At 33.6% G+C, this 22198-nt stretch overlaps 1 protein-coding gene across 1 annotated transcript in view; it reads right to left on the bottom strand.

Annotated features, from left to right (window-relative positions):
• LOC125673908 (uncharacterized) overlaps nt 1-17054 on the bottom strand; it is a 37353-nt gene extending 20299 nt beyond the window's left edge. The window contains exons 1-13 of the mRNA XM_056166267.1: nt 16260-17054; nt 15888-16041; nt 12251-12370; nt 10123-10251; nt 6010-6165; nt 5518-5657; nt 4579-4705; nt 4082-4304; nt 3844-3983; nt 2796-2898; nt 2635-2676; nt 1696-1817; nt 23-189 (exon numbers count right to left, since the gene is read on the bottom strand). Coding sequence (XP_056022242.1) covers nt 23-189; nt 1696-1817; nt 2635-2676; nt 2796-2898; nt 3844-3983; nt 4082-4304; nt 4579-4705; nt 5518-5657; nt 6010-6165; nt 10123-10251; nt 12251-12370; nt 15888-15996 — 1578 coding nt within the window. The 5' untranslated portion in view covers nt 15997-16041; nt 16260-17054. The remainder of the gene's footprint in view (nt 1-22; nt 190-1695; nt 1818-2634; nt 2677-2795; nt 2899-3843; nt 3984-4081; nt 4305-4578; nt 4706-5517; nt 5658-6009; nt 6166-10122; nt 10252-12250; nt 12371-15887; nt 16042-16259) is intronic.
• Nucleotides 17055-22198: the final 5144 nt, after the last annotated feature.

Raw genomic sequence — 22198 nt, 5'->3', positions numbered from 1 at the left:
AAAAACACCTCAATCAATTTACCTTAAAGCTGATAAAATCCTGATTTTGAGGTTGTAGCCATGTGGAATAAACAAGGAGAACTATTATAAGAAAAAGAGCACTGGCTATAACAATGGCCCACCACTGTAACGAGGAGATATATTTCTCCAGAAAGATGAGTATCAAAGATTCTGCTACCACAAGGAGACCTGAAAAAGGGAACAACATGAAAATTAAATGTAAAAGAAATTCATTTGCATCAGATTACAAAATCTTATAGAATACTCTTATAAACTAAAGAGGTACCCCAATTCTAGCTTATTCTAATCCTACTCTGATGAATCTTGCTGCTGCATAATACTTACATATATAATAGTGATATTCCAGAATGATAGTTTCTGATAGTGATTGTGATGAAGTTAATTTTCATTTTAGTTAGTTTTCGTGGTGTTGTTTGTAAATAATTGTTTATGCTTGTAAGGTGTTTCCGTAGTGCGAGTGTTGGTCGATAAGGCTATTTTTAGCATACCGGTTTGGTCAGTCAGAGTAAAGGCTGTTTGTCAAGCATGTGGCCATGTTTTCATGCTGTCCAGCAGGGGTCTTTTCTTGGCGAATTCCAGAAGTTAATCTGGGTAATGGGTAGCCAGAGAGACAAACATTTTACTGTTTGGGCATTGGTGTTCTCCAGCTGGTAAGCTATTGTTGTGTGAAATATTTGCGAGGTTTCGGGTTAATTTTCTCGTGTATTGTGTTTTCACTTTTGTTGTTAACCAAGTCGCTGTGTGTATAGGTTTTAGGTTAAGTAATTGCTATTTCAGTGCAGAGGGGATTTAAGAAGCTATCTGGGCCATATCAGGCAGTACTCTCAGCGTTTCAGTAGGTGCTTGGCGTGGGAATCAAAACATGTGAGACCGCACTGTACATGGGTGTTCCACGTGGTGGACTCGGCAATTATTTTGTGGGCCTAGTGTTGCCATTGGTTTGAAGTCGGCGTTACCCAGTATCGTTGTTCAGTGAGAGACCTGTGAGTCCGGGACTGGAAGCGGAGGGGCTGTTTGTGCTGTATGGAGGCCTGGTTGTGCCAAGTGTGACATAGCGTTAAATTGAATTGTGCTGAGTAGCCAAACTTTTATATTGAGTTTCAGTAAATTAACATTTCATCAAAAAGGAATTTGAGAAATTTTGTACATGTATTTACAAAACGTAATTTACTACTGTTGAACTTTTTCTGTAGTTAGTGGAATTTGCTACTATTTGAACCATTATGTAATACATTTATTACCAGTTATATTTTCAGCCTGGAATGACATTTTTGTTGTATTGACTATTGAATTGTCTTGACAGTTATACGTTACATGTATATTGATTGTCAATATTGCCAGGTTTATTATACCAATTTATATTTTCTTTCTCGGTGAGAGAGTATGGGTGTGTGTATGTGAAAGTGTGATTTCTTTGTTTTTCAAACATCTTTATATTTCTTATCTTATTGCTAAATAAATTTTCTTTTTATTTATTCTACAATTTATCATTTTCTCTATTGCCTACACAAAATCCAAAAGAACTTCATTACAGTGATGATACATAATTCTTACACATAATCGTGATATTCCAGAATGATACAGTTTCGGATAGTGATGATACATAATACTTACATATAATCGTGATATTCCAGAATGATACAGTTTCGGATAGTGATGATACATAATACTTACATATAATCGTGATATTCCAGAATGATACAGTTTCTGATAGTGGAGTTGGGCATATCAGATTGTGATTGAACATTTCTTGCAAATATCCCACTCTACTCAATTCATTCACATCATCTGCATCCCTACAAAGTAAATAATCTACTCAATTCATTCACATCATCTGCATCCCTACAAAGTAAATAATCTACTCAATTTATTCACATCATCTGCATCCCTACAAAGTAAAAAAGTGTAAGAGAGAAATTCTGTGAAGATTTCTAAGTATTGTACTAAATAGATAGTAGATGCTGCACATCCCCCAGATTCTAAAAAATCACAAATACAGTCTATTTCCTTTTAAGCTTATTTCTAATTTATAAGAGCTAGCTCATACTACAAAATTTATCTGGGTTGACTCAAGTAATGCATTTATCAGGTTAATTTGCTACCTCACTAGGATAACATGCTTTTAACATGAAGTAGGTTACGGAATTCCAATAATATTCTAAATGTGAAAATATTTTCAAAAATCCATGGATTTGGATATAAGATTTCATTCCTCTACCAAAACCTCTATATTTTGCTCAAATTTAAATTGCTGAAAATTTTCATTACAATTTTGCATAGTGTGCCAGTTTTTTGCAAGCATAACAATAAGACATTCAAAATATATGCCTAAAAAGTCTTTATTTGAATGAGAAAAAATATATCGGACAAATTTAAAAATAGTTCACACTCAATATGAACCATAGTGATATTTATGTTGGATAGGATAGATAAATAATGAACGTATAGTCTTAGTCCTATACTACACAATGCCATCAATTTTGATAAATCCTGTAGAAAAGTTCTGAGCATATACATGCCAGCATTTACGATAGGAACAAATAATTCCTGAATGAAAGTTGTCAAGTTTGATAGCAAACTTTGCTTAGGGATTGTTAAATTCCTAAATCTTACCCATCTTCTGGATTACTGAGACCAAAGGAATTTACCCGGTACCTGTGAATGAAGAATGAATCACAATTATTATTGCTTGTGATAGTCTTCAATTAAAATGTAAAAACAAACTTGATTAAAATGATTCAGTCTGAAACCAAAATCCGTCACAAAACTTTAACCTTAACAGCAAGACACTGACAGCAACTAGTGTGTATGCCAGCAATGTTCCAATGGACATCATGTCCACAAGTTCCTTTAGGTCAAACATCATTGCCATGAAGCCTATAAAAGAAAACATATGTCATACCAGACAGAAAATTACTTCATATCAGAGTTTGCACATGGGCCACATAGCTCACCTGAGCAGCTGCATGTAAAAAATATCCCAATTATCAATACTGTCAGGTACAGTGTGGAGTGAACAAACATATATCTATATGAAATACGCATTCCGAGAGCAATATATGTCCCCTACCAGCGTCCTCATCAATTGACGGATGTAATATTTGAAAGAATGTACATTTGATGTTGTTTGACCTTGAACTGTGACCCGATACATCGGCACAAAGTCACCATGTTTACCAGTATTGAATTAGTTTGACGTTTCGTTGTTCCTACAGTTGACATGTGTAGTTTTTATCAGGGATGAATTAGTCTTATTCAGAAGTATATAATTATCAGATTCAATTCACAAACATGTTGTATATATCCTGTAGGTCACATAGTAAATCTGGGTTTGATAACTATGAAAACTCGGAACTCCGTCATCCTGCAACATACTGTTTGCCTACTTTCGATGCAGTTTACAAGTATTTGCAAAAAAAAATATGTGGGGGTCAGGGAAATAATCGTGTGAATGGGCAAATGGAACACAAAACAAAACATCAATATAACATTCATATTTGCATTTTAATTACATATAAAAGACGTCACTACTTACTATCAACTGTTTACCGGTGCGGTGGTCTAGAGGTTTTTTAAACGACCCCACCCTATTTTTGCATTTTTGGGATTATCTCTCCTTTGAAGGGGGCATGGCCCTTCATTTGAACAAACTTGAAAGCACTTCACCCAAGGATGCTTTGTGCCAAGTTTGATTGAAATTGGCCTAGTGGTTCTGGAGAAGTCGAAAATGTAAGAATTTTACAGACAGACTTACGGATAGACGATGGAAAACACAATAAAAACTATAGTTTTTAGTTCAGGCGAGTTAAAAATATAAATCACCTGCAAACAAGCCAGACAGAAGAGTACCAGCAACAGGTGTTTTGAACCTTTCGCTGATGTTTCCCAGGAATTGAAAGAGCAGTCCATCACTGGCCATTGCATAAATTACACGAGGAAGAGGAAACATAGCACCAAGCAGGCTGAAAAGGAAGGGAAGTTAATCATCTCCATAGTTCTTCTCAAGATGGTAGAATTAAGCCATCAAAGAAATGATTTACATAGTGTTAAAAAATCCTACCTGGTGGACAGACCACATATTGCCCCCACTGCAATAATGTAACGTGCCACATCCCAGCCTACATTGGAGAACACTTCTGGGAGTGGAGCATCGTGGTCTAAGTAATAGTATGGCCACATCAGGGTAATGGTGGCTGACACCCCAAAGTACGCCAGGAAACAGCCAAGTAAGGCTAGGACAATACTAATGGGAATCGCCTTTTGTGGGTTCTGAACTTCCTCTCCTACATAATGTAAGTGATCTTACACAAACACTGCTTTCTGTACATACAATGTCACTGACTGGTTTATATACATACAATTCACATGAGAAAGTTAATCAATTTATAGTTATGTAGATTTCTAGTTACATTGCTAATGAAATGATCACTGTACATAAGGAATTTTTCAATCTGATTAAAATCATATCCTCGATCCGCTCCTCTTTCATGTAGCGACAAGAAAAAAAAGAGGAGCGGATCGAGGATCTGATTTTAATCAGATTGGGAATTTTCTCACCAGTTGTAGCTATGCAGTCAAAACCTACAAAGGCATAGAAACAAGTAGCAGCCCCCGACATCATTCCTGAGAAACCAAACGGGAAAAATCCACCCTCTCCATAAACAACACCAGTGGTGTTGCCTTGCTATCAAATCAAAATGATGAACTATAAGTTATAGATCAACATTTAATACCAGAAAACTATGTGTTATAGATCAACATTTGTTCTGTTAGCACGTAAATACCAGAAAACTACGAATTATACATCAGCATTTGTTCTGTTAGCACGTAAATACCAGAAAACTATGAGATATAGATCAGCATTTGTTCTGTTAGCACGTAAATACCAGAAAACTATGAATTATACATCAACATTTGTTCTGTTTGCATGTAAATACCAGAAAACTATGTGTTGCAGATCAACATTTGTTCTGTTTGCACGTAAATACCAGAAAACTATGTGTTACAGATCAACATTTGTTCTGTTTGCATGTAAATACCAGAAAACTATGTGTTACAGATCAACATTTGTTCTGTTTGCATGTAAATACCAGAAAACTATGTGTTACAGATCAACATTTGTTCTGTTTGCACGTATATACCAGCTTGGTCTGACCAAATTGTATGATGCAAGTAATAATGTTGCAAATGAATACTGCAGATTCCTTATTTTACGCGAGCACTTAATATAGCTAAATGCCTCGTGGACGTCAAATCGCGAAATCATTAATTCATGAGTGGTCAAAATCTTTAACGTGTATTTCAGCAATACAAAAATAAAAGTGAGCAATTTTGTTTCGTGTGTTGTGCTTCTCACAAAATTTTGTGATAATACATTCCTTGCGTATATTTACGAATTTACAGTACTTTATGGGGAAAATCATGAAATATTAAGACCAAAACTCTGGAATGAAGCATAAATGACTGAGTGCCCCAGCTATATAGTGGAAGACAAACCTGTGGAACTGGGAGGTGCCAGTTCTTAATGTCCGCCTTGAACAGTCCACAGATCACAACATACAATACAACTAACAGATTTACACTGGTGAAGATGTTGTTAAATCGAGATGACTCTTTCACCCCCACAGTCAATATACCTGAAATAAGTAATGAAAATTGCTTTTAATTTGTTGCAGTTCCAAACAAATGTGAAAGGTACCATTTTGTAAGAATGTCAAAAATATCTGGGTTGGAAAAAAAAGGAAAATATCTTTACCATATTAAAAACAAAGTAGGATAGTATTGTAATATATTTGCTTGAATATAAATGATACATTATTTTATAAATCTATGCATAGAATGACTGATTATCTATTATTATAAATCTATGACTGATTATCTATTATTATAAATCTATGACTGATTATCTATTATTATAAATCTATGACTGATTATCTATTATTATAAATCTATGACTGATTATCTATATGAAAGATACTCCTGACATACAGGCCAGCAAAAGAGTGATGCCAAAAGCGAAGAAGTCGGGATATGGAGAAAGTCCGCCAACATCTATTGGCATATTGTCCCTGAAGAAATGTTGGATGGACTTGTGGATCAGGGAGTCAAAGTATGCACTCCAAGCACGGGCTACACTGGCTGTTCCTGATGAAATCCACAAAACATTGATAAACAATAAACACATAGAAATAATGTCATCATTCTCATAACTACATACAAAACATTGATAAATAATATACACACAGAAATAATGCCATCACTCTCATAACTACCACACACAGAAATAATGCCATCATTCTCATAACTACATACAAAACATTGATAAATAACAAACACATAAAAATAATGCCATCACTCTCATAACTACATATAAAACATTGATAAACAATATACACATAGAAATAATGCCATCACTTTCATAACTACATACAAAACATTGATAAACAATATACACACAGAAATAAAGCAATCACTCTCATAACTACAACACACAGAAATAATGCCATCACTCTCATAACTACATACAAAACATTGATAAATAATATACACATAGAAATAAAGCCATCACTCTCATAACTACATATAAAACATTGATAAACAACAAACACATAGAAATAAAGCCATCACTCTCATAACTACAACACACAGAAATAATGCCATCACTCTCATAACTACATACAAAACATTGATAAATAACAAACACATAAAAATAATGCCATCACTCTCATAACTACATACAAAACATTGATAAACAACAAACACATAGAAATAAAGCCATCACTCTCATAACTACAACACACAGAAATAATGCCATCACTTTCATAACTACATACAAAATATTGATAAATAATATACACACAGAAATAAAGCAATCACTCTCATAACTACATACAAAACATTGATAAACAACAAACACATAGAAATAATGTCATCACTCTCATAACTACATACAAAACATTGATAAACAATATACACATAAAAATAATGCCATCATTCTCATAACTACATACAAAACATTGATAAACAATATACACATAGAAATAATGCCATCATTCTCATAACTACATATAAAACATTGATAAATAATATACACATAGAAATAAAGCCATCACTCTCATAACTACATACAAAACATTGATAAACAACAAACACATAGAAATAAAGCCATCACTCTCATAACTACAACACACAGAAATAATGCCATCACTCTCATAACTACATACAAAACATTGATAAATAACAAACACATAAAAATAATGCCATCACTCTCATAACTACATACAAAACATTGATAAACAACAAACACATAGAAATAAAGCCATCACTCTCATAACTACAACACACAGAAATAATGCCATCACTTTCATAACTATATACAAAATATTGATAAATAATATACACACAGAAATAAAGCAATCACTCTCATAACTACATACAAAACATTGATAAACAACAAACACATAGAAATAATGTCATCACTCTCATAACTACATACAAAACATTGATAAACAACAAACACATAAAAATAATGCCATCATTCTCATAACTACATACAAAACATTGATAAACAACAAACACATAGAAATAAAGCCATCACTCTCATAACTACAACACACAGAAATAATGCCATCACTTTCATAACTATATACAAAATATTGATAAATAATATACACACAGAAATAAAGCAATCACTCTCATAACTACATACAAAACATTGATAAACAACAAACACATAGAAATAATGTCATCACTCTCATAACTACATACAAAACATTGATAAACAACAAACACATAAAAATAATGCCATCATTCTCATAACTACATACAAAACATTGATAAACAATATACACATAGAAATAATGCCATCACTCTCATAACAACATACAAAACATTGATAAATAACAAACACATAGAAATAATGCCATCACTCTCATAACTACATACAAAACATTGATAAACAACAAACACATAGAAATAATGCCATCACTCTCATAACTACATATAAAACATTGATAAACAACAAACACATAGAAATAATGCCATCACTCTCATAACTACATATAAAACATTGATAAACAACAAACACATAGAAATAATGCCATCACTCTCATAACTACATACAAAACATTGATAAATAACATACACATAGAAATAATGCCATCACTCTCATAACTACAACACACAGAAATAAAGCAATCACTCTCATAACTACATATAAAACATTGATAAACAATATACACATAGAAATAATGCCATCACTCTCATAACTACATATAAAACATTGATAAACAATATACACATAGAAATAATGTCATCACTCTCATAACTACATACAAAACATTGATAAACAACAAACACATAGAAATAATGCCATCACTCTCATAACTACATATAAAACATTGATAAATAACAAACACATAGAAATAATGCCATCACTCTCATAACTACCTGGTCTTTACTACAGAATCTATGCAGTGCATGGGTCGTTTGTTTTTTCACTATAGTCAGATGTAGATACAGGATTCTTTATCTTTGTCTATTTTGTTAGTGTTAGTCCCTAGTATAGCATGGAACACCCCCACTCCCTTCAGAAAAAATTGCAAGACTGGAATACTCCCCCTTGTAAAAACAAGAAGCCTGATGAGCCTCATCAGTCACCTGAGCATTAGTTATAAGTATCACTAGCCCCATCAGTCACCTGAGCATTAGTTATAAGTATCACTAGCCCCACCAGTCACCTGAGCATTAGTTATAAGTATCACTAGCCCCACCAGTCACCTGAGCATTAGTTATAAGTATCACTAGCCCCATCAGTCACTTGAGCATTAGTTATAAGTATCACTAGCCCCATCAGTCACCTGAGCATTAGTTATAAGTATCACTAGCCCCATCAGTCACCTGAGCATTAGTTATAAGTATCACTAGCCCCATCAGTCACCTGAGCATTAGTTATAAGTATCACTAGCCCCATCAGTCACCTGAGCATTAGTTATAAGTATCACTAGCCCCATCAGTCACCTGAGCATTAGCTATAAGTATCACTAGCCCCATCAGTCACCTGAGCATTAGTTATAAGTATCACTAGCCCCAAGTGCTATGAAATCTAGACAAATTTTACTACATATCTAAGCTAACTTCTAATATTCAGCAACAGTATAAAACAAGATGTGTTCTTAAAACACAAATGCCCCCGAAAGTGCTCATGCTATTGAAAGACTAATATTATATCAAAACTATAGGACTATTTTGGATCTGCCCCAGAGTCAAAACCCTGAGGTTGCAAAATTCACAATTTTGTTACATCCTTTTTTGCTTTTCCAAAATATGCATTTAGTTTTTAATCAGTATCAGCAAACTTAAAAGAAGTCTTTCAAGTGACAAAGACAATAATCACTATGATAATATGAACCAAAACCCCTACCCCTGGGATCACGAAATTTACAATTTGGTAAAGAACTACCTGCTCTTTTTAAATATTCATTTAGTTTCAATTTAGTATCAATAGCATTAAAGAAAATGTTATTTAAATGTTTTACGCATGGAGTCAGAACCTCTACCCAGAGGAACATGAAATTTACAATTTTGGGAGAAGCCTTCCTGCTCTTCATGACTATGAATTTAGTTTTTCTTACATATGTGTGGTTCTAGAAAAGAATTTTTTTGTAAAAAGTTGATAAATTTCTGCCCCCTCCCCAACCCCTGTAAGGTCCTTGGGGTGCAAGAGTTTTGAAATTTATAGTTTATCTCCCCCTTGACCCATATATGCTTCATACCAAATCTGAAAAGAATTGGAGGGTAGTTATCAAGAAGTTGAAAATGTTTAAATGTAATGATTATGACTATTTTCGCCCCACCCTGGAATCAAAACCCCTTCAAGAAGAAGTTACAAATGTTCAATTGTTAATGCACGACAAACGACGCTTATTGCATGAGAACTGATGCAGACTAATTGCAATTTGTCAACTGAATGACTCAGGTGACCTAAAACTTCTGGATCCTTGCATACTAGCATTTGATTGATGATCAGAGGATGAAATTGGAATAATTAAATTTCATTCATTTACAGTTACAGGTGCTCTGAAACATTTGCAGCTCACCTACCAATAACATACTCCAGGATTAGGTTCCATCCAATAATGAAAGCCATGAACTCCCCCACAGTGACGTAGCTGTAGACATACGCTGAACCAGTTTTAGGAACCCTGGCTCCGAACTCTGCATAACATAAACCTAAAACCACAGACACCATAATACATGTAATCCACTTCTTCAATTCAATTAAAGCATTAAATTTTGTAGAAATGCAGTTAAACAATCTAAAACAAAACAATTGATGGATGGAATCAAAATATATCAGGCTATAGTAAGTAAATATTCCAATCTAAACATCAGTATTGCAAAGCTGAGCAGCCTCATGAATGGCATTTTATTTAGAAAAGTGACGTCAAGCCCATTTTATATATATATGTGTGTGTGTGTGTGTGTGTGTAGTGCACGCCTCACCCATCCACAAGTGCTACACTGCATTAATTAAACCCTTCTACCTCCTTTGTGAGACGATAATGGTGTAATTGATGATACATTAATTTAAATATAATTCCAATGTTATTTATTACAATTGTTTTGATTGGACGAAAATAAAGCTGAACAAAAGTTTACACATCAATAAATCCGAAAACGCGATGTATTCATACACACCTGAAAACAAATAACATAGTGCAGGGAAACTATTCAAATTTTTGGAATTGTTAGTAAAGTGAATGAATTGGAATTATAAGAATCAAACGTTCTTTTTGAAGAATTTATCGATGTGTAAACTCCGGACATTTTACTCACAAACTTAACATAAAAGTGCTTCGCACTTTTATTCAGTTTGTGAGCAAAATGTCCGGAGTTTACACATCGATAAATTCTTCAAAAAGAACGTTTAATCCTATAACATCTTTGATAGATATTTATTTGTACCAATATTCCTTTCTTTCCCACAATATCAAAGTTAAATAACTTTGAAGACATTCTAAAGTATTCTAGTACCTTCATAACAGTAAAATTGAGGTCATATATGACCATTAATTGAACGTTTTCTGGAGAATATCTAATAATGAGGTGTATGTGTGTGGTTTTTTCCCCCTTGGAAACACTAAGTGGATTTACTTTTATATATTTTTTGTCAAATTCAGACAAATTAAACTAAAATGCTTTTTACTTTGTTTTCAGAAATTGTAGACCATTTAGCTCAAATTAGTGATATTACAGGCATAACAAAGAGGCATTTCTTTTTATCTATCAATAGCACAGTAGAAGGTAAATTGCAATAATTCTTTTAATTTTGTATTAAAGAAGTTTGCATCTGAGTTTTGTCACTATGCACCAGGTTTGGCCCCACCCTGGAGTCAGACCCTCTACCCCGGGGATCATGAAATTTACAGAGGCCTTCCTGTTCTATATCACTATGCATGTAGTTTTTCTCACAGATGTGTGATTGTAGAGAAGATTTTTGAAAATTGGTCAATTTTTGTCAGTTTTTGTCCCGCCCCTAAGGTCCTGGGGGTGCAGGAGTCCTGCAATTTACAATTATGTCCCCCTTGTCCCAAATATGCTTCATACAAAATTTGAAAAAAAAAATGGAATGGTAGCTATCAAAAAGAAGTTAACAATGTTCAATTGTTAAAGCACGATGGCAGACGAAGATCAATAGCAATAGGTCACTCAGTGACTCTTTTATACATAATTTTAATTAACACAGAAGTTTTTAAGAATCAGTATTCTGTTTGGAAAATCGTATCAACTAATTGGTAAAGAATGCATAACAATGATGAATATCTAACAAAGAATGAAATGTACAACAGACAAACTATTACTTTTGTTTTGATTCTTTTTTTTCGGGGGGGGGGAATCCTTGTTTGTTTTATTTCTGTGTTGTTTATACCAGTAAGAGTTTTGAATGTACTGTTTATACCAGTAAGAGTTTTGAATGTACTGTTTATACCAGTAAGAGTTTTGAATGTACTGTTTATACCAGTAAGAGTTTTGAATGTACTGTTTATACCAGTAAGAGTTTTGAATGTACTGTTTATACCAGTAAGAGTTTTGAATGTACTGTAGAGTTATATATAATAATCTTGATAAATTGGAATAGACTCTGATCATTTCTTATCTTAATTAACAATACTTGTCACAATTTCAAATCAGATTACGAAGTCTAATTAACCCACTGATTATGCAATACCTGCTAGTACTGATGCTAAAGCTGCAATGAGGAAAGACAGAATGACGGCAGGACCGGCTGTGTCCTTAGCAACCTGACCAGCCACTACATAAATACCAGCTCCTAGTGTACTGCCAATGCCTACAAGAGAATTCATAAAGTCAATGTCCAGGCACATTGTACAAAAAGTGTGTAACCTTTTTTTTTTTTTTACTGAGACAAGCACATAACACTGCAGCTTTCAAATATAAACAATAAAAAGTACTAGTATTATGTAAAAGATTACTGTATATGTTGGGTTTTTTCTGCGGGGTGATAAATTTGGCTTATTTTAGCAGTTAGATAATTTTCCACCAAAATTTCACTCGCCAAATATGCAATCCATTGCAACTTTAGTATTTGCAAGAGAGATAACCCTTCCTTGTCGGCCAAAATTTATTCCGTTAAAATTATTAGCATAGGCCAATTCAACTTAATTGATAGATTATCATCCCCACCCGCCCCTCAAAAATCGGCCCACTCGGAATTTTTTTATTTTGCGAAACTTGCGATTTCCGGAAAAATGTTCATGTCCGACTCCGGTATTTACACTTCTTGTTTACTTTTCTGGTATAGCAACGTGAAAAGCCACGTGAAGAAAATAGATCATGTGATTTTCTTGATTTCTTATGGATGTAAATGAATGGAAGGGATTAATATTCTTCAAATCTTGAAGAAGTTTGGTATCTTTCTGTGTTTGAAATTAAAGCTTAACCTGGAATTTGTCTGTGAAATAAGAATAAATTGATATCCATCTGGCATTAAATGATGCACTTAGAACTGTTGAATAAAAATAGTTTGTCATTGATATTTTTTCAGAAAATAAAAATTAAAAAATAAATCCTCCCACCCACCCCATAATTTTTGGTGACCCTGGATGATAATCTACTAATTAAGTTGAATTGGCCATACCTTTGAGCCAGCGAATCGCCAAATTTTAGACCAGCAGAAAAAAACAAAAAACGCTATACAGTATCTAAAAATTTAAATTGACACATAATTGAATGGGATATCTAAATACAAGTAAAATCCTTTAATTCAAACTGAATATATATATATATATATATATATATATATATATATAATATAATATATTTTAATGGAATTTTTTTTATTACTGTGAGTTACTCCTCATCCCCTCCAATCCCAAAATATCATCTGCACAAACCTTGATTCAATACAACAAAGAAATGAAAATGTAGATATTCTAAGAAAAAGTTGTTTTTATATTCAAACCAAATGTTGTATGAATATGGTATTTGATCTCATATATAAATTTATGAATAATTATCTATTATTGGGACAGTTATTGATATACAGGATTAAAAGACACACATAAGCACATATCACACAAATATTCCTACAATGCTAGCAACCATCATCTTCCCCAATAAAGACAACAAAAACATTTTTCATTGTTTATATTTACATCAACACCAACTGAACTGACTTTTAAACTCTGATCTCTGAATGCTCAGGATCCTATCTGCAAATTTAGCATTCTGAAAGCATTTCTTAAATTATTTCATAATACAAGTCCCCTATAGACTCTCCAAATGCAGAAAACAAATTTATAACTCACATAAAAGTTGATAAATCATAAGGAAACTCAAACAATGTCAATAGTTCTTCAATAGAAAGCTACATAGTGAACTTAATATCAGTACATATCTTTAAAGTAAAATCTAGAAAGTGTAGAGAAAAGTACTATACCACTCAAACAAACAAAATAACCAGTGAATTGTACACTTAAAACTTTATCTACTGTTGTTTGTTTGGAAGTTACATATCATATGAACAAGTGAACATAACAACCAGTGATCAATCTCAGAAATCCTATAAAGAATACAAAATTAAGTGAAGGGCAAACATGGACCTCTGGCCATAGAAGAAGTGGGATCATGAGGTACTTAGGAGGAGTATTCAATCCCTGTTGACTGGTCACACTTGCTGTGAACCCTATATCTTGATTAGGTAAATGCAGTAATACTTTTCTGATCCAGTGGTTCTTGAGAAGAAGATTCTTAAATGACAGAACCTTATTTTTGTGATTGTCTCCCTTTTGAAGTGAGCATGACCCTTCATTTGAACAAACTTAAATCCCCTTCACCCAGGATGCTTTTTGCAAATTTTAGTTCAAATTGGTCAGCTAGTTCTAGAGATTTTTTAAATCTGTCAATGTATTTGTTCGCTATTGTAACGTGTGTCCAGCCGAGCAGTCACTATTTATCTGTGGAAACGTACCGGTTACACCCGGGATTCTGCAGTGCATATGATTTACAGGAATGCCTGTTGTCTACAAGACAAGAAACGAACTTATTCAATATATTTACGATGATTGTTTTAGCCAATTTACCTAATCAATATATTTACTACGATTCGTATTTCAAAATCAAGATATAATTCAACAAGGATTTAACCTAACCCTTTACTTCCCTAAATCCAATGTCCCCGGACAATTGGCCCTTACCAATGGTTCAGACTACCGACCTGAGGTTTCTTACCAGCTGATGTCTCCAGCTCACTTTGACACTGGGGTACAGACTTATTCAGCCTTTATTGCCAAGTGTCAAAGCTACGATGGTTGATCAGCTAGCCAACCTACACTATAAGGCTTATTCAGCCCTAACGTAGCAAACCTACACTATAAGGCTTATTCAGCCCCAAGGTAGCCTTTTACTTACAAAAGATCGGCTTATTCAGCTTCTCTTATGGTGCTCTTCTCTGCACAGCTGCTGAGATCAGACTGACTGATCGACCGCTGTATATATAGCATTGGTCCAGTCCATTTCACTGTAGGGAAAACAGGTTATCACCATGGCAAAACCCCATACCACCCGAGTTTCTTTGATTGGTATCACCTAATTCATCACACTATTATCTCCCCTTGGAGAAGGGCTTTGCCCTTCATTTGAAAAAGCTGCAATCCCCTTCATCCATGGATCCAATTTGCCTAGTTAGGTTCAAATTGGACCAGTGGTTCTGGAGTAGAAGCCGAAAATGTGAAAAGTTTACAGACAGACGGACAGAAGAAGGACAATGGTTGATCAGAATAGCTCACTTGAGTTTTCAGCTCAGGTGAGCTAAAAAGAAATATTCTAAATATTATTATAATTATTTTACCTCAGAATCATAATTCAAACAAATTTGAATTTCTTCCCTAAATAAAGGAAATTTCAAAAGCACAATTTAAATAATCCCTAAAGAACAGGAATTTTCACACAAGCTTTGTTATTTCTACTTCCATGGTTTTTGGAAAGATATTTGTATGAATTCACCTTCACAAATTTCTTTACTTCACAATTGTCTATCCTTAGAAAGGAACATTACCTTTCTTGAATCTCATTACCGATATAATGCATACATACATAAACCGTGCAAGTTTGATTGAATTTTGAGATGAAGTTGAAAATTGTTACTAGTTTTAGTAAGACACATATGAAAGATACAATAAATTTAAAAGCCCAAATGGACAAGTAACATACTTGTAAAAGGTTTAATTCTTGCCAATTTAGACATATCAAATTACCCCTTAGTCCTTGCATCTTTTACCTTCCAGAAGTTTAGATATTTTGATTTGTAAAGGGATCACAAATTCATTGAACAACATATATCATACCAAGTGCTGTGAGATCTAATGTGGTCAGACATCTTGCTAACTTGGTCTCTGTTAAGCCGGACGGGTCCACAAACTTCTTTCGAACAAGCTTTTGATAGAAATTTGTCATATCTTCATAAATTCCAAGTTACTTCATGCGTCTTTCACTCTTCGTCTGTTAAGAAGAAACTGATTAAAATCAATCAACTCAATTAGTAAACTTCTTCATTATCATCAACCACTTTCTGTCACAAATTAACCGCCCACATCGTGTACAAATACACTATCAATAAAATGCTAAAGAAAATGTTTCCTGTCACAATTGAATAATATCCTATTGGCATTTATTGGACAGGTGCTCAATAATATGACATTACAATTTAAAAGTATTACCCTAAAATGATACTGGGAAGAAAACTACAACTGTGACCTGAAAGTCAACATACGTTTTGTGACCAAGTATTAACACATGACAGAGATAGTGCATTACACCACATGTCAGTGCATTATACCCTAGAGATAACAAAGTCATCCATCAAACTTAAGATATAGTCATTAGTTAGATAAGGGTCACATATAATTCAATAATGCAACAAGCATTTTGAGACTTGCAAAACCGATCTACCCCACCACCATCACACGCAGAAAGAGAATAAATTCTGCGCAAAGAACTTTATATGATAAGGGTCTAAATTTGCCCTTAAGAAGCATAAAAATTTGAATTCAATCTTCAAGATCGAATACATAATTTTTTCAAATTTTAGCTATTGTGTGATAAAATGATGATAATAATTCACACTAATTTTGCACCGACAGCATACTTTGATGAAAACGTCATCATTTTTAAGTTTCTAAAAATGTAAACATTTTTACCGATGATGTATCTTTGAAAAATACTTATATGGTAACAATATGAATCTTGTTCATAAAGTCGCTTTATATGCTCACAAGGGAAAATGGTTACGAGAATTTTTCATAAAACTTTCAAAAATCCAGAAAAGCCAAAGAATTATGATATAATACCTTAGGATTACCAGCATTTTTCAAAGAATGGAAATATCAGAAAGTTGTGAATACATATATATTTTCATCAAAATAAAGTAAACTTCGCCTCAGAACATTGAAAGCTCATACTATGTACATTAGTATATTCTTTTAAGGGACAGAATTGTTACAAACAAGAGGCCCATGGGCCATATCACCCACCTGAGTCACCTTGGCCCATATTTAAGGAAGTATGCTACACCAGAGAAATTTGATGTGGATGAAAAGTGGAGGATATGTACAACAATATTTTGAAGTTGAAAATTTTCATATTTACTTAATTTTGTCAAAAAATGCAGATTTAGTAGAAAGTAATTTGGAAAAAAATTAAAACCCCTGCTGGACTCGAACCTGCGACCTACAGTTCAGCAGTCGGTATTCAAACCTACTGAGCTAGTCAGCTAGGTATTGAAATTGAAAAGGAAAAGTAAAATATTGCTGATATCGATTTTTTCATCCATGTTTTTACAGGAAGTCAGCCATTATGACGATGTAGAGTATTACCTTAAAGAAACTTGAATCTGCACTATATCAGGAATCTTTCATGTAAATGTAAACTTTTCTGGCTCAGTGGTTCTTGAGAAGAATTTTTTAAAAAAGATTTTCCCATTATATTTGTATGTAAAAGTTTGATCCCCTTTTGTGGCCCCATCCTACCTACAGCTAAGCAGCTTTCATGTAAATTTTAGCTCTTCTGGCCCAGGGGTTCTTGAGAAGATTTTAAATGACCTACCCTATTTTTGCATTTTTGTGATTATCTCCCCTTTAAAAGGGGCATAGCCCTTCATTTGAACAAATTTTAAAGCCCTTCGTCCAAGGAGTTAGATTGAAATTGGCCCAATGGTTCTGGAGAAGAAGTTGAAAATGTAAAAAGTTTACAGACGGACAACAGGTGATCATGTGCAGAAAAGCTTACTTGATCTTATGGCTCAGGTGAGCTAAAAAGGGTCAATGTTGACAATATTCAAATTTGATATGTAGTTGTTCACTAGGGAGCTTACATAGCAAGTTTTATAACATTCTCAAAGCATAACAAACAACAACAAAAAAGATCTGAAAACAAAGTGAAATTGAATGACATTGGAATAGATTAAAATGGAAAGGTGGACAGACAAAAGGGAAGCCCACAAGTAGGGTATTTATAATGCCAGCTAAAATATTTACTTCCATGTGAAGGTGTGAACACCTGTTACTAGTTAATTGTTTCAGCAAGTTATGAGACACAGGGAATATGGTAGGGAGATAAAGAGAGAGCTACATTACTGATTACAAACTTACACTTAATTGTTTAAAAATTAACATCTAAAGCTACATTACCTATCAATATGTATTCACAATCAATCAACTGCGTAACAAACTTACACTTGTTTAACATCCAAAGCTACATGTAGTTTAAACTAGCAGGAAACAGCTCTCAAGTTTATATACATATCATCCAATCAGTATTTTCAGATCACACATTTTTCAGGGGGTTTTATCAATAAGCATACTATATAATGTCCAATCTTGACTTTATTTCTGATGCAATTACAATGAAAGCAATATGTCAGGGGAAGTCATACAGTTTGCATACTAGCAAATTAAAGTTTCTATTAAAATGTGTGTGTATGTGTGTGTGAGCGAGGGAATATCTTGATTTAATTAAACTGCAAATTTGCCTAGATTAAAGTAATTATGTTAATTCCCCTAACTATGCTAGGAAACACACTTGTTTTACTCATTTTTAAATTCAGATGTTCTTATAACCTATCGGCTGATATTGGTTCTATGGTTTCTTATTTACTATTTATTTTTTATTTCATATTTCTTCAGACTTTTTTGTCCAGAAGCATTCTCAGAAATTAACCAAGATAATAGGATTTTTTTGAAGGCTGATAGTATTCCATTTGTAGATGTTTGGGTTACATGTCATTTTGCCTCAATGCATGTGTATCAGATTTTTCGCAGGTTAACTTTGAAGAAATCAGTCTCTCTTTTTTCCCCCAGTGAAATGCTTTAAAATTTGAACTGTATGTATATACATACTGAGACTCTTAATTGAATCACTCGTTTGCATACATACTCAATTATGAATGAAGTAAATGGAATGGTATTCAGATCATTAATAAAAATGCCTAAAACTTGCTATCATAAAAATGCTAATGCAATCTTAATTTAATAATAAATAAGTTAATTAAGCTGCAATTTTTGGATTCCCTCTAACATTATCATTTTTTGTTGAAATTTTTTAAAATTCATATTGTAGGTGCATCTTGAGACTAGGTACTTATTAAAACAACCTTCCAGCATGACTGAATAGTATTAAAACAAGAGACCCATGGGACATATCCCGCACATGAGTCACCTTAGCTCTGCTGCTGTTCATTTATATACTGTGATTTTTAAAAGATTTTTTGCAATCTTTAATCCCACGAAAATTTTTGAACCCATATTATAAACAAGAGGCCCATGGGCTACATTGCTCACATGAGTCATCTTGGCCCTGCTGTTGTTCAGCTATTGTGATTTTTAAAAGACTTTTTGCATTCTTTATTCCCATGAAAATGTTTGACCCAATATTTGCATTATTAAAGGTACATACAAAACTATAATAGCACATTTTTACAACAGAATAAAATTTTCAGACTTGGATCTAATATATTGCTTTAAAAATTAACGGATGGCTAGACACTAGACACAAAGTGATCAGACTTTTAGCTTTTCTTATAAATAATGGAAACATTGTGCAGGTTCATTGTTTTTCTCTCCACTTGATTCTAAAATAGCTATACGGTAATGCCTTTTCTCTCCACTTGATTCTAAAATAGCTATACGGTAATGCCTCTTCTATCCACTTGATTCTAAAATAGCTATACGGTAATGCCTCTTCTCTCCACTTGATTCTAAAATAGCTATACAGTAATACCTTTTCAATGGAATAAACAAAACTTGCTAAGTCCAACTCACATACACGTGATGCATGTGCACTGTATTTTTTAACATCTAAAATCTAGAACTGGTATATATAAAATCTTACTTTTTTGATGTAACATTTTCAAATTTATGTTGTAGGTATTTATAACTGAACTGTTTACTGATCAGCATGGTCAAAATTACTGACTGGCACATGCCAAGTTCCAAGCTCAGTTTTGATTGGATAATACTCATACATCATCTAATCAGCATTTACAGACCACTTATTTTTCCATGGGTTTTATCTATAGGGACTGTATGCTTTAGACTGTCCAAGCTTGATACTATTTCTCATGCAATTATACTGAAAGAAATATGTTGTCCTGAAAGGAAGTCATACATTCAACTGGATAATTAAAGTTTTTATTATAACACAGCACATTTAAAGGGGTAGCCCCCTCTTATAGAGAAAGATAGAGTACCCAGCACATGTTTTTTATTGATTTCATTCTGAAGATTTGCCCATCTATACAAATAATCATGTTCCCCAAAACTATATTTGGAAACATTGGTTTTACTCATTTTTTTTTATTTGTAGCGGTCAGCCAGGTTCGATCGCCGGTGGCCAGATAGCTCAGTTGGTAGAGCACCTGACTAGAGATCCAGTGGGGACCGGGTTCGAATCCCAGTCTGGTTCCTTGCATTTTCTCCCTTCCTGTTTCATATTTTAAAATATGTTCTTAAATCATAGTTTGGGAACACATCACAAGATTTTACTATTTTGTATATTTTGGAATTTACTCTTTCTCAGTATCATTATCTTTTTCCCTTCATTATCCAGAATTTTTTTGTCTAGGAAAAGGTGAAGATACTATAAAGAATACAAGTCTAACACCACAGACCCCTGAACAAAGGAGAGTTCTCAGGATTCAAATGTAGAGGAGGGATATCGTCAAGTGTGTCACCTTCAACCTCAACCTCGCTTACTGGGCTACCGTCCATTGGTCTTGCTGTGCCCATACAGTGTGGACATGAGTATTGTGGGTCCATACATAATGCTACTCTTAACTCATCAGAAAGGTCAACTTAAGTCACCAGCCTGCACACAGTCAATTTTGATTAGTCTAAGATATCATAATACTTAAATGTTTATAACTCTTATGAATAAAGTAAATGAAATGGTATTCAAGTCATGGACAGATGAGATAGTACCTACAGACTGCCATCGTAAACAAGAGGCCCATGGCCACAAAATGTTTTGATCCCCTACTGTGGCCTCATCCTAACCTCCAGGGCCCTATTGTGGCCAGACCCTACCCCCTGGGGCTATAATTTGAACAAATTTAAGCTTATACTATCTGAGGATGCTTGTATATATCAATGTGACTAATCGTGGCCTTGCTGTTTTTGTTCAGAAGATTTTTAAAGATATTTCCTATACATACACATTTAAAACTTTGATCTCTTGTTGTGGTCCCATCCTAATCATAGGGCCATGATTTGAACAATTTTGAATATCCACTCATTATGGAAGCTTTCATACAAGTTTTGTCTTTTCTGGTCCAGTGGTTCTTGAGAAGATGTTTAAAAGATACCACCATATTTTTGATATTTCATAATTATCTTCCCTTTGAAAAGGGGGTGATCTTTCACTTTATATAATGTGTATTTATTATAAGGTGTTTGTTTTGTCACATTGATTAGCAAATATGGCAAAAAAAGATATATATATATATAAACACCCAATTTAAGATAATAGGGCCTGGCTTAAAGGTGTTTTTCTAAAGCCGTGATTTGTAGAACTTTACTTAACATATTGTCAGCCATCTGTGAAGCTGTGACATACTTTCTTTTGCATCGCACGAATAAAATGTCCATAGGCTTAAAACTTGTGACAGGGAGCAAACGGACAAACCCCAAAATTAACCAAGGTCAATAACACGTAAATATTTCAAACAGAAAATTATTAGAAAAAACAATATCCTTGCAATAAGCAAATCTTCAAGTTGTTTACAAATGCCCTTGCTTTAAAACTGTAAGAGGAGTTTATGCACTCTGACACTTCATAATATTTCCTCAAAACTTACTAAGTTCAACCAACATATAGTTTCCTCAAAAGTTAAAAAAATCAATCCTTGTCAAATGCATATCTTAAATCACTCTATAAAATAATAAGGTCCTCACTTGTTATACGGACAAGTTAAGTACTCTCTATGTAATATTTCCTTAAAACTGACAACTGTAAGTTTAACAATGAGTTATTTTCCCAAAACTTGAAGAAACCAAACTCCTTGCCATACACACATCTTCTATACCCATACAAACATTCTGTAAAACAAGAAAATCCTCACTTGAAACTTGTGGGAGGAGTTAGACTGACAAATTATGTATAACAT

Source organism: Ostrea edulis, chromosome 1, assembly GCF_947568905.1.
Source record: "Ostrea edulis chromosome 1, xbOstEdul1.1, whole genome shotgun sequence".
Classification (NCBI taxonomy): domain Eukaryota; kingdom Metazoa; phylum Mollusca; class Bivalvia; order Ostreida; family Ostreidae; genus Ostrea; species Ostrea edulis.
The sequence above is the reverse complement of the archived record's forward strand: the minus strand, read 5'-3'. Positions and strand labels throughout refer to the sequence as shown.